Consider the following 13,794-nt stretch of genomic DNA (forward strand, 5'->3'; position numbering starts at 1 on the left):
ATATGAAAGGAGCCTTGGAACGTGGGCCTTCTCAATTGTTTACCTTTATTAATGGTTGCTTGAGTTTTGCTTTGTTTTTTTTTTTAATTCTTGAGTGGAAACCCTGGTTGCATAGTGGTTAAGAACTACAGCTGCTAACCAAAAGGTGGGCAGTTCAAATCCACCAGGCGCTCCTTGGAAAAGTTATAGGGCAGTTCTACTCTGTCCTATGGGTCGCTATGAGTCAGAATCGTGTCAACGGCAGTGGGTACAGGTAACCCTTGAGTAGGACCCCTTGTGACACAATGGTTAAGCGGTTGCCTGCCAACTGAAAGGAATCGACTTGATGGCAGTGGGTTTGGTTATAGGTAATCCTTGAGTTATTTTTATTGATCTCAGATTTCACGACTGTTACCTGGCAGTGGGAGTTGAGGACACCCAATTAAAAATAAAAAGTACAGGCTAAATGGTGACCCAGATGTGCTAGAATACAGAATTAAACTGAATCTTTCTACTTTGTGTATTTTATCCCTATTTTAAGTATAAATATAAAGCATAATTGAATTAAGTAATTCATAAGCCTTTTAAGCTCAAGAAGATCAATAGGAAAAGGGCCCAGAGAAACAGTTTCTGTAATTATCCAGGGTAGAATGACAGAATGCATTGTATCATCTTTCACACATGCTTCTCCATGAATACCACCAAGAATGTGTTATATTGATTGCCAAGTACAGGGAAATGACCAAATATTTTATAGAGTCCCATTAGTTTTGGTGGCTTTATGTAAATTTCATTAAGGGACTTCGTTTTGAGAAAGTCTCGTAGCAGAAATTATTTTCCAACAGACCCTAGACATAAAGGGATGGGTGATGAGTCTTAACTCCACTATTGAATTGTTGCCTAAAAAGCTCAAGTAATTCCCCCTCCTCCTCTTCAAGATGAATGACGACTTCCTTTGAACAGTTACGTATTTTAAGTGAGCATTTTTTGATCCTTATGAATATCAAGTATTAGCAATATTTTTAATAGTAATAATAGGTGAAAACAAAGAATAGTATACCATACCCAAAACCTAAACTCCTTTTTTTAGAATTTTCTTCTTCTCCCCTGTCCTCAGAAATCAGTGGAAAAAGGCTTGGCACACAGTAAAACATTATTAAGGGTAAGATAGGCTTCTCTTTTACCTGATACTACTAAGTTTTAGAGCAGTAGTAATCATTGCATGATATAAAATGGTTGAATTAAGAGATTCCCATAACATTCTTTTCCTTTCACTAACAAAGGTGGCATATGAGCAGCCGGCCTGTTATAACCTGATCCCATATCAATTACTATTGAATACTCTTTCATCAATATAAATTGGCTTTGATAAATGGCTGTGTCTGCATTACGTGATAGAGACCATAGCTGTGTTTGTTTAATGCAAGTAATAACAAAAAGTTCCTTCTTTGTTCACTACCCGCTGATTTCCATGTACCATGAATATGATCTGATTGGCATATATGAAGTGGTGCCGTCTGGGTCTTAAGAGTCAAGGTCAGGCCACCGCCCGCTTGCCCAGCTCTGGTCCTTTAAGATGTTTTGACAGCTCTGATGAGGATGACATGACATCCATCATCTGCCTTTTATTTTCAGAGACTTTTTTTTTTTTTAGATTTAAAAATAAAGAGCAATTAGGAGCAGCAGTATTTATGTAGTAATTGAATTTTATGAGGCTTGTTACGCGAAAAAATACTTCTGCACCAACACCAGAGATGAGAATTGGGCTAGACGGGCTATTTATTTGTGGAGTATTAAGCCTAGGCACTGGGTGGGTGGGGTTAAGCCTAGAACTACTATCCCAAAGCCTCAAGTAAGCTGTTCCGGTTATCAACTTTGATTTTGTTTTTCTTCGTTTAAAGCTGATCCAAGGGAAGAAAGCCACATGGTTAAAAGCAATGAGTTTCTCTTTCCTATATGCCTTTATTGTTATTGTGGCTGTAGCTACCATCGAGTCGGACCCCCAGGTTGTGGAGACCTTGTGCACAAATGGAACAAAACACTGCCCTGTTTGGTCCTGCGCTTTCCCCGCAGTTGGTTGGGGAACAGATGGTTGTGATCCACAGGTTATATTATTATTACTAACACTTAAATTTCAAGATCTCTAATGCTTTTCCCAGTGCACTTTTGACCTTATACAAAGGACTGGACTATTATTGGATTCTTTTAAATGTGTCTTTACAGAAAAAAAAAAAAATCCACATGCAAGTGACTTAATTCTCTTTCAGAAGAAGCAAGGGATGTATTTCCCACACGGCAACATTAGGAAAGCTACTCTACTTTGCTTTCTGACAGAAATTGACTACCCACAATGTTTACTTCAACTGGGAGGCTAGAACCACGTTTTTTTTTTTTTAGCAGTGTATACTTTTCCTGAGATGGATCAGCATGAAGTTCACAATCAGAGTGTCAGCTGTAATAGATTGACTCTGATGTTCTTGGAGTTGTGGAGGATTACCTTGTGCCACCACTGCAGATACGTGCTACTGAACTAAAACTAGGCACACTCTATTTTCTGTTTCATGGTGTTTATTTTCAGTTTTGTATTTTCCATTTTGAGTTGCTAATCATAAAGCCTTTGTTTCCCCTACATCAAAATACAGGCTTGTTGGAGGGCCTTTAAGTCATCCTGTGGTATGAAATGTCAGATCCTAACAGGCACTTTTTACTTACAGTGTGCTTCCGGGCCTGGGACTTTGGGGAGCTGCTTTGAGAGCCGTGTGGTGGTTGTATGTGAGAAGATGATGAGCCGAGCCTGCTGGGCAAAGTCCAAGCATTTGATCCATTCAAAGACTTTCCGTGGAATGACCCTCTTACACCTGGCTGCTGCCCAGGGTTATGCTACTCTAATCCAGACCCTCATCAAATGGCGGTAAGGCTGTGGTACAGACGACTCATGGTCATCCTCAACATGCAGCTTCTCCTTGGGTATTTCCATGAGTGGAGAGAAACCTGGCCAGTCAGTAAGCTTTATAGCCTGGGAGCAAAGGTCTTGCTGTGAGGACAGTTTCCAAGGGATTTTTTTTATCAACTCCCACCCAAGAAATACTGAACTAGATACTAACTTAGAAAAGTTGGGCTTTTCATTTTCTTCAGGCCACTAGCCAGGTGGAGGATCCAACCCTCTCTATGAAATTCAGGACTGTGTTTCATCATAGCAGGGATGTTAGACGCCCAATTTGGTTTCATCTTTGTGGGGTTTTATCACATTTTATAGTGTTTTGGTATTTCCTTTTATACGCTGTGCAGTAATTTCTGGTGCTTTCCCTTACAGCACAAAGCATGCAGATAGCATTGATTTGGAACTGGAAGTTGACCCCTTGAATGTGGATCACTTCTCGTGCACTCCTCTGGTAAGGCAGTGTTCATTTATTCCCCCACGGAGCTTTCCGGTTTGGCAGAGGGCTATGTTATCCCCAGTTGCCGTATGGGAAACCCTGGTGGCATAGTGGTTAAGTGCTACGGCTGCTAACCAAAAGGTTGGCAGTTCGAATCCAGCAGGTGCTCCTTGGAAACTCTGTGGGGCAGTTCTCCTCTGTCCTATAGGGTCACTATGAGTCAGAATCGACTTGATGGCAATGGGTTTGGTTTTTTTTTTTGTATTGTCATATGACACTTATCAGAGGTACTTTGTCAAAACAAAAAACCAAACCCATAGTCGTCGAGTCAGTTCCAACTCATAGCAACCCTATAGCACAGAGTAGAACTGCCCCATAGGGGGGAAAAAAAGATACTTTGTCATTTTAATGTTTTTTGACGTCATTGAGGTTGCTAGCCAAGACCAGTTTGTCAGTTGGCAGCAATGACAAGAACCAAAGATGTTTCTAACCTCTTATTGAAAAGCTTGTTTTGCCTTCCTGTCTTTTAGATGTGGGCATGTGCCCTTGGGCACTTGGAAGCTGCTGTTGTTCTATATAAGTGGGACCGTCGGGCCATCTCTATTCCCGACTCTCTAGGAAGGCTGCCTTTGGGGATTGCCAGGTCAAGGGGTCATGTGAAATTAGCAGAGTGTCTGGAGCATCTGCAGAGAGATGAGCAGGCTCAGCTGGGACAGAATTCCAGAATCCATTGCCCTCCAAGCGAAGAACCTAATAGCTGGATGGCCCAGTGGCACAGTGATGCCATCAGCTCTCCGGAAATTCCCAAAGGAGTCACTGTTATTGCAAGTACCAATCCAGGTAAACATTCAAAATTTGTACATCTCAGAACTTGACAGATCTCCCATTTGCTTTCACGCAGCTGCTCTGAGAAGGGGCCATAAGATAGTCACCTACATTTCAGTTTGTTTATTTATTTATTTATTTTGCTGCTTCCGCTTTTCCTTTTAGCTTCAAGAATGCATAGTGCCCCCAAAATCATACAGAAGGAGGCAAAAAAAACTATGTCCACACATGAAATACAATTTTTTGGGAGGAGGATTATCTGAATACAATATATGCTGCTGGGGAATATTTAAATAGTAGGGATGCGTCTTGAGTTCCGGCTTTGCGCTTTGTGTCCCTCAGGCATAGAGAAAGTGTTAATTCTTTAGGATTCCTAATTTTATCGCTTGTCCTGACTATCCTTTCTACTGTACTTTTCAGAGCTGAGAAGACCTCGGTCTGAACCCTCTAATTACTACAGCAGTGAGAGCCACAAAGATTATCCAGCTCCCAAAAAGCATAAATTGAACCCTGAGTACTTCCAGGCAAGGCAGGAGAAGCTGCTTTCCACTGCACTGAGTCTGGAACAGCCAAATATCAGGAAGCAGAGCCCTAGTTCTAAGCAGTCTGTCCCTGAGACAATCAGCCCCAGTGAAGGAGTGAGGGACTACAGCCGGGAATTCTCCCCTCCCACTCCAGAGACTGCAGGATTCCAAGCCTCTGGATCTCAGCCTGTAGTAAAGTGGAATTCCAAAGATCTTTACATTGGTGTGTCTACAGTACAGGTGACTGGAAATCCGAAGGGGACCAGTGTAGGAAAGGATGCAGCACCTTCACAGGTGCGTCCACGGGAACCAATGAGTGTCCTGATGATGGCTAACAGAGAGGTGGTGAATACAGAAATGGGGTCCTACCGTGATAGTGCAGAAAACGAAGAGTGCTCACAACCCATGGATGACATACAGGTAAGACTGCAGACGCTGGTGTGGCTTAGCTTCTTTGAGCTTTACAGTCAATTTCCACGGTCATAATCCTCTCGCCAGTGAAGAGTTGGAAGCCTGGCCTCGTGTATAAGAATGTTGGAGCGCCTTTCTACTTGGGACTGCATTTTCACTCATCGAAACAAGCGCTGTGAATAGAGCCTAAATACCAGTGGCCCAGGTCTCAGCAAAGCCTTCCCTCTTCATACCAGCTTCCTCTCTCCTCCTTGCATCCAGAGCAAGTGATTTCACTGTTTTAATGATTAATTATTATAGAGTCAAGGCCCTGGATTAACTGGAACAGGAAGCCTATGGGTATAATTTTAATTATCTAAGTGACTTTGGTTGGAGTAGTGATCGTGTAGTTATTGTAAAGGGCACCTGTGGTGTCAGGTTCTCATAAGGTACAGTGAAATATCCTTAAAGCTAATAATTGACTGCCCTAATATTAAATCTTGGAGCCCTGGTGGCGCAGTGGTTAAGAGCTCAGCTGTTAACCAGAAGGTCGACAGTTTGAATCCACCAGCCACTCCTTGGAAGCTGTATACGGGCGGTTCTACTCTATTCTGTAGGGTTGCCGTGAGTCAGCATCAACTTGATGGCAATGGGTCTTTGTTTTGGGGGCGGGGGGTTGTATTAAATCTAGAAAATCCAGAATCCTTTTAGGGCATTAAACTCGTTACTGATCGAGAGACTATGTACGATGTAAACCTGAGTTTGGGCTATTAAGTAAATTCCATTAATTACAATATACTATATAGGGTCAGACCAAAAGCACAACCTAAGAACATGGGTTTAACTCTCTTTTCAACATTGTTAAAACCGAAAACAAATGTAAAAGGAACAACTTTACCCCCACTGGGAATTCAGCAGGGTACCCATGCTTATAGAAGTGATGCAGGGAGAGGGAAGGGCATGGAGGAGAGTGCCAAGTCACCTGCACCACCAAACACTGCAGCTTGGAAGAGGCCTGCTTGCCAGCTCAGCTCTTTGCCCAGTGCCACCAGGAATGTACTTACTCCCTCATCCTGCCAAATTGACACCTGCTTGCTTAGCCAGAGTAGGGGAAACTAGAGTAAGAGGTCTCATATAGTGGCCAGCATATCCTAGGAGAGGTCTGAGGGCTGCAATACTGCTGTTCATTGCATCCCAGGGGACTCTTCCTGCCAGCCCTCTGCTGTTGAGCACAGGATGAGAATCATGACTACTCAGTCTGCCGTTGCAGCCGGAAACCAGCCTTAGACAATATTGAATGAATGAGCGTGATTGTGTTCCAATAAAACTTTACAGGTAGCCCTCAACTTGACAGGGGTCTGTTCTGATGACTCCGTTGTGAGTCAGTTCTGACATAAGTCAAGCACCTTAACTTTTTTTTAGTTTTCATTATTACTGCATTTTATTATCAATATCTTTATAAATCTGATCTTTGTCTTTGGGGGTTGACTTGAGCATGATAACATCAGCAAGTTACGCGCTGCAACATTGTGTGTAGTACATATTACTAATGATAAGACGTAAAAAAACAAAAAACAACGGATGGTTGTAAGTGCTATTTTTCGTAACTGGAATGCATTGTAGGTCGGACTATCTATATTTACAAGAACAGGCTGGATTTGGCCTGGTAATGGTTTGCCAAACCTGTTTTTGACAATTCCTGATGGAACCAATACCAGATACCAATACTAAACAATCTAGAACCATATTTATAAATATAAGCCACCAAAACCCAAATTTGTTGCCGTCAAGTCGATTCTGACTCACAGCGACCCCGTAAGACAGAGTAGAACCAGCCCCATAGGGTTTCCAAGGAGCAGTTGATGGATTCAAACTGCCCACCTTTTGGTGGTTAGCAGTCATAGTTCTTAACCACTGCGCCACCAGGGCTCCATAAATATAAATGTGTAATAGTAAATCTCCAAACATGATGAAAATCAGACACTCAAAGGAGGGTTACATGTCCCCTTAGCTGCATGTTTTTGTTAGATGCTGTCAAGTCGATTCCAACTCCTAACAAACCCAAGTACAACAAAACAAAATACCACTCCATCACACCATCCTCACAGTCATTGCTATGTTTGAGCCCATTGTTGCAGCCGCTGTGTTAATCCATCTCATCAAGAGTTTGCCTCTTTCTTGCTGACCCTCGTCTTTACCATATATGATATCCTTCTCCAGGGACTGGTCCCTGCTGATAGCATGACCAAAGTGTATAAGACAAAGTCTCACCATCTTCCCTTCTAAGGAGACTTTCTGTCCGTACTTCTTCCAAAACAGATTTGTTCGTTCTTCTGGTAGTCCATGGTATACTCAGTATTCTTCAATAACACCATAATTCAAAGGCGTCAATTCTTCTTTGGTCTTCCTTATTTATTGTCCAGCTTTTGGACGTGTATGAGGCAAATGAAAATACCATGGCTTGGGTTGGGCGTACCTCAGTCTTTAAAGTGACATCTTTGCTTTTTAACACTTGAAAGAGGTCTTTTGGAGCAGATTTGCCCAATGCAATAAGTATTTTGATTTCTTGACTGCTGCTCCCACGGGGGTGGGAAATCAAGAAGAGTATTATCATGATTGGCCTTAGCTCAATCATGATCTGTCTTCCGGGGTTCAGCACATTGCTACTCTTTATAAAACTGGAGTTTTCTGTTATTGTTGTTTAGGTGCGGTCAAGTCAGTTCCAACTCATAGTGACCCTATGTACAATAGAACGAAACACTGCCCGGTCCTGTGCCATGCCCACAATTATTGTTATGCTTGAGCCCATTTTTGCAGCCACTGTGTCAATCCATCTCATTGAGCATCTTCCTCGTTTTCACTGACCCTCTACATTACCAAGCATGATGTCCTTCTCCAGGGACTGATCTCTCCTGACATGTCCAAAGCATGTAATACGTAGTCTTGCCATCCTTGCTTATAAGGAGCATTTTGGTTGTACTTCTTCCAAGACAGATTTGTTTGTTCTCTAGGCAAGGAAAAGGGGGGATTTTGTATTGGCTAGGCCACTAATAGTGTCACCACATTAGTATTACAACTTACTATAGGACTACCCAGTCTTAATATCATTAATCGGTTGATCCTAGCTGAGAGTAGAGACTAGGCACAAGCCAGAAGTACTTCAAGACTTGAGTAAAGGATTTGGAAGTAACAGATCTCAGGAGCTCTGCATATTCAGGTGAGTTGGGGAATAACCTTAAAATGATGTTTTAGTAAATTGGATTGAGATGTGGGTGCGTAAAGAGGACTGGATAATTTCTAAGGTTCCCTTCGAACCTAAGTGTTCTGTGAACTTCTGATTCCAGGTGAACATGATGACCTTGGCAGAACACATTATTGAAGCTACACCTGACCGAATTAAGCAGGAGAATTTTGTGCCCGTGGAATCCTCAGCATTGGAAAGAACAGATACTGCTGCTATTAGCAGCACAATGAGCTGGCTGGCCACTTACCTAGCTGATGTGGATCACCTGCCAAATGCTGTCCAGATCAGGTCAGTAAAATTCCATGGGTCACCACCTAGGATAAATTCCCAGGTTTAAATGGAGGGATGGGAGACTGAATGTATTTGATTAATGCTGTATGACATGAGACTTTATTAAGGAGGGAAAAGAAAGCATTAGGACTTATCCCATTCACCTTTCAAAGCTCAGCTCATCAATGAGCTCATCAGTGATTTTTCTCCCCATATCAAAGCTTTTTTTTTTTTTATCAAAGCATGTAAGATAATATATAGTTCTGTTTTATTCCCCCATTTTAATTGAAATTTCATGAGGGCAGGATAGTGTACTTAGTGGGTTTAGTATTTAGCATAGTAATAAACCCATAATGGAGTCCCTGGGTGGTGCAGACGGTTAATGTGCTCAGTTTCTAACTGAATGGTTGGAAGTTGAAGTCCACCCAGAGGCACGTTGGAAGACAGGTCAGGGGATCTACTTCTGAAAAACCAGCCACTGAAAACCCTGTGGGGTGCAGTTCTACTCTGACACACATGGGGTCACCATGAGTTGGAGTAGATTGGTTGTCAACTCATCATAGGTAAGTACTTAGTATGAACTTAAGTGACTTAATTGAAGGACAAAGTAGTGAGTATGTTTAGCTACTTACCTGACTGAATGAAGGCATATTCTTAGTAATAGTCCACAGTGGCTTCTGGTGGATACCATCTGTCTTTAGTTAATATGCAGGGGATTTTGCAAATCAATCATCAATCTATCACTTCTGTTTCTCCTCTTGTTTCAGAAGTGCGTATAACGAGCCCTTAACTCCTTCTTCTAATACCAGCTTGAGCCCTGTAGGCTCTCCAGTCAGTGAAATAGCTTTCGAGAAACCTAGCCTTCCCTCAGCAGCAGATTGGTCTGAATTCCTGAGTGCGTCTACCAGCGAGAAGGTAGAGAATGAGTTTGCTCAGCTAACTCTGTCTGATCATGAACAGAGAGAACTCTATGAAGCTGCCAGGCTTGTCCAGACAGCTTTCCGGAAATACAAGGTAAAATAGAGTCTTGATGTTGTGACACTTTTGAGATCAGGGGTGATCGATGAAGTTGGAATCATATACCATTTCTTTTTTTTTTTTTCTCTGAACTTACAGGACCTTTAGTTCTGTCACATGAAGTGATTAATACTTTTCAGAAGCTTTAGTAAAATAGAACTAACCAGCAGTATGATGGTTGCCACCATCTGGGTTTATTTACTGTTGGTAATGATAATGGATATTTAGTTAATGTAAAGTAAATTGACACTGCTGCCACAATGAATCTTTGACCTAAAGTAGGAGTTTCTAACTGGAGGCCTCTGGACAGACTTCAGGCAGCCCATGAACCTCTAAAATTACGTGGTAAAGCTTCTGTATGTGCATTTTTGGTGGGGTGAGGGTTGATTGCCTTCTTCAGATTCTCAAAGGGGTGCATGACCTCTCAAAAAGCCATTAGTCAAACGTAGGCAGGATTTATCTTAAGAAAGACAGTTGAGATCTGGCAGTTTATAAGGACAAGTTGTACAATACCTAATTTGTTAAGTACTTTTAAATTGAGTGTTTTTAGCCCTCCTACCACCCAAGTGCCATGGTTTTATTTAGAAGGAAGACTGGTTGGAGATTTAACCTATAAATTCATTTTTCCTAATTTATATTTATAACTAATTATCAAAGTATTTTGGTGAACTGGGCTCTCAGTTCTGAGAAAGTTGAATTCAATGAGTAATGAGTTCTGTAAGTTTTAGGAATATTGACGTTACTTATATTAAAATCATTATTGCTTTTGTCCCTCTCACCTCCCCCTCCAGGGCAGACCCTTGCGGGAACAGCAAGAAGTAGCTGCTGCTGTCATTCAGCGTTGTTACAGGAAATACAAACAGGTAAACTGCAGTTCCATGTCACAATAGGCAACTGCTCTGCCCAGACTGCGCCAGGGCACTAGGATTCTGGTGTGTACTTTGGCAGAAGAGCACTACATCCACTACTTAATTACCAAGACTTAAATTTGAATTGCATTGATTAAAAGCCAGAGGGAAGTGTTCTGGAGAAATGCAAACAAACCATCTTCACTAAACTGATGCCACAAAATAATTTTTGTTCAAATATTTGGCTTTTTAGTTATTATCACCTCCCTGAGATTATAGTCTGATACGAAGGAAGTTGTTTGTGTTTAAAGTGAGGATCTATGTTCCATTATTTTTACCTGTAAATTCTGTAGTAATTACAGAACTCCAGGGAGTTTGATAGAGTGACTGGAGATGGTATATGCTGGCTACTCCCTTTAACATTGAATTATATGATCTTTGGCCATTTTTTCCTTTCAGCATCGACTTAACCTATTTTTAAACGAAGGCTTATAAAAATCTTCGAAAATCTTAGGAAGCTTGGAACGTCTTAAACGACTTCTGTATTCCTTAGTTAAAAGTTTTGAGAGTATCTAAGTGCTCTGTCATGCAGGATGACTGTTTTCCAAAATAACCCGTAGGGTTATATAATTACCATTAAAAAAGGAAAAAAAGAACTAATGTTTGTTGAACTATCAGTATGTACTAGAGCTTGTAGGTACATCGTCTCATTTACTCTTTACAATTATTTGAAGTAAACAGTTTTATTTCCAATTTATAGATGAAGAAGCTGAGGCTCAGAGAAATTAACTAAATATTAGACCTTTGTAATTGTTGAGGTGGTTATACAATGTAAAAGATTGCCAAATAGGGTTTTTTTTTTTTTAATTATTATTGTGGTGAAAATACACACACCAAAACTTTGGTCAAGTCAACAATTTCTACATGTGAAGTTCACAGACATTGATAACATCCTTCATATTGTACAATCATTATCACTATCCTTTTCTAAGTTATTCCACCGCCATTAACATAAACTCATGTCCACTAAGCAAACCAAAACCAAAACAAGCTAAACCAGGTGCTATTAAGTCAGTTCTGACTCTTGGCGACCCCATGTGTGCAGAGTACAACTACACTCTATAGTGTTTTCAAGACTGTGACCTTTTGGAAGTAGATCTCCAGGCCTTTTCTTCCTAGGTCCCTCTGGGTGGGTTTGAACTGCCAACCTTTTAGTTAGTAGCTGAGCGCTTAACGTACTGTACCACTCAAGGACGCCTCTCCTAAGCAAAAACTCCCCAATTGAGTTTTGACTTGTTCATGTGTTAAAGTTCAGTACTGCCAGTAGATTATAGTATCTTTTTTTGAGTTGTGCTTTACATAGATTTTAATTTTTATTTAAGGAAGAATAAATGCTAAGGTGTATAATAAAAAACCAGCTGCCGTAGAGTCAGTTCCGACTCACGGCGACCCGTGTTTATCAGAGTAGAACTGTGCTCCATAGGGTTTTTAATAGCCGATTTTTTTTGAAGTAGATCGCTAAGCCTTTCTTCCGAGGTACCTCTGGGTGGACTCAAACTATCAACCTCTTGGTTAGCAGTTGAGTGCACACGGAAATTTGGGATTGTGTTCTCTTGTTATGATCTGTGTCTTGCTTTGTTCTGTGATAGGGGTTGCCATTTTCTTAGGTTTCTCTAGTGTTAAGTCTTGTTAATTAGGGAAAAGCTTCAGGCGTATAGCCAGTTGAGATCATAATCCCAGAGAATGAAGGTTTATTGTGTAAACGCTGACACCACAGTACAATAGCTCTACAACAGGGAACTGTACTGGTTTCTGTTTGATAAGTAGGCTTCGCATTAATGATGTGCAACATTGCAGTTTAAAGTGTTACTATGACAGGTATTTATTCCAAAATATGAGGGGTCTTTTTTTTTTTTTTCCGTTAAACCCCTCCCAAAGAAGTATCATCTACAACTAAGAAGATGGGAGACATTATTTTTTTAGAGAATAGAGCCAGGTTGCCTTTCTTTTCTTTTCTTTTTTTTTTTTTGGTTGAGAGTTTTATTGGTTCTGGTTTTTAATTATATTCAGCAATCTAACATTAATCTTGTATTTTCTGTTTCTCCCCCAAGCTGACATGGATAGCCTTGAAGGTAATGATAAACCCAAGTCTTCTCACAAACCATTCCACCAGAGTCACAAACTTCACACCCATTACCAACCCAAAGAAGAGCCATTAAGATGGCATGTTCATGAAATAGACATACTCCCTTTGCTAGACTCAAAACCCGGTGTACCTGTTCTCTGGGGGCCACATAGTTATTCATTTGGAGTGTGTTTTGTCCCTAATAATACTTGGACATTTCTTGGCTAGTGGCAATCTAAAGAATCCATCGTGTTAGCCTGTTCCTATTGGCCCAGTGAGTCAGGCAGTAAATTGACCTTTTTAGCTACATGTTCACTGTGGCCCAGTAGGTTCTGAGTATGCAGTTTGTAGAGGCCAAGACAATGAAAATCACAGAGACCCTGTAGGATATAGCGATCTTGTCTTAAAAGACTTTTTTACAAATGAAAATGAAGAGCGGGTGAGATAAAACTAAAGCAGATCCTCTCAAAATTGTCCTGTTTCTTGGACATTCTGTGAAGTCATTTTCCTTCCGTCATTTTACCACCTCATACATCGGGACATGTCCTTAGGCACAGAGATTTTCTGAGGAATACTTTTCCTTACAATGGTAAGTCGCCTTCTTGTAGGAAAAGGGCTTCACTGTGACTTCTTGCCCCCAGAGTCATATTCTATTTCATAGAAATTTGAACACAGCATTTTTAAAATACAGAGAGCTCTGTATTTTTAGTGCCTGGAGACTGGTGTTGAAGAGAACTCATTCTCCTGCTCCCTCAATCCCCCTTTTATAGCTCTGCAGCAGGCTGGGTAGAGGGCTGCTGGTATTGGCTCCTGAGCGACTAGTCCTTGGCTCTGTGACAGCCTTGCTTCACCGCTGTGTCGGTTTTACGAGTGTTCATTTCTTGCAGGTTAAGATAGTTTTAAGGTGTCAGCGTTTCATGATAACCCTTGTATTTGGGACCTTTTAACTCAGTCAGAAATTTGTCATATGGAATGATAGAAATCAGATGCCGACTAAGATTTATATATGATGGGAGTGGGGAGGCATAAAAAAGGTCAAGTAAAATTGTTTCAGAATTGGTTCATAAATATTAACCTTGAACATTTAAAATTTTACTCCCTGTATATGACCTTAAGATTTGTAAATGTCTAAGCTTACTGCTTTTTGAAATCATTTTTGCAAGGAGGGTAATTACAGCAAAATATTTTGATATCT

General features: G+C 40.9%; 1 protein-coding gene across 10 annotated transcripts in view; it reads left to right on the forward strand.

Moving 5' to 3' along the window:
• The window catches only part of CAMTA1 (calmodulin binding transcription activator 1), a 1,103,644-nt gene that overhangs the window by 1,073,849 nt on the left and 16,001 nt on the right, over positions 1–13,794 (forward strand). For 3 of the 10 annotated variants that reach the window (XM_049877793.1, XM_049877787.1, XM_049877786.1), the window contains 8 exons: positions 2,694–2,890; positions 3,293–3,371; positions 3,887–4,196; positions 4,941–5,125; positions 8,440–8,627; positions 9,377–9,623; positions 10,418–10,489; positions 12,586–12,606. In XM_049877793.1, the coding sequence (XP_049733750.1) occupies positions 2,694–2,890; positions 3,293–3,371; positions 3,887–4,196; positions 4,941–5,125; positions 8,440–8,627; positions 9,377–9,623; positions 10,418–10,489; positions 12,586–12,606 (1,299 nt within the window). Of the gene's footprint in view, positions 1–2,693; positions 2,891–3,292; positions 3,372–3,886; positions 4,197–4,601; positions 5,126–8,439; positions 8,628–9,376; positions 9,624–10,417; positions 10,490–12,585; positions 12,607–13,794 lie in introns of all 10 variants that reach the window. The other 7 variants (XM_049877784.1, XM_049877783.1, XM_049877782.1 and 4 more) reach the window with 3 other exon arrangements.

Source organism: Elephas maximus, chromosome 3 (assembly GCF_024166365.1).
Source record: "Elephas maximus indicus isolate mEleMax1 chromosome 3, mEleMax1 primary haplotype, whole genome shotgun sequence".
Classification (NCBI taxonomy): domain Eukaryota; kingdom Metazoa; phylum Chordata; class Mammalia; order Proboscidea; family Elephantidae; genus Elephas; species Elephas maximus.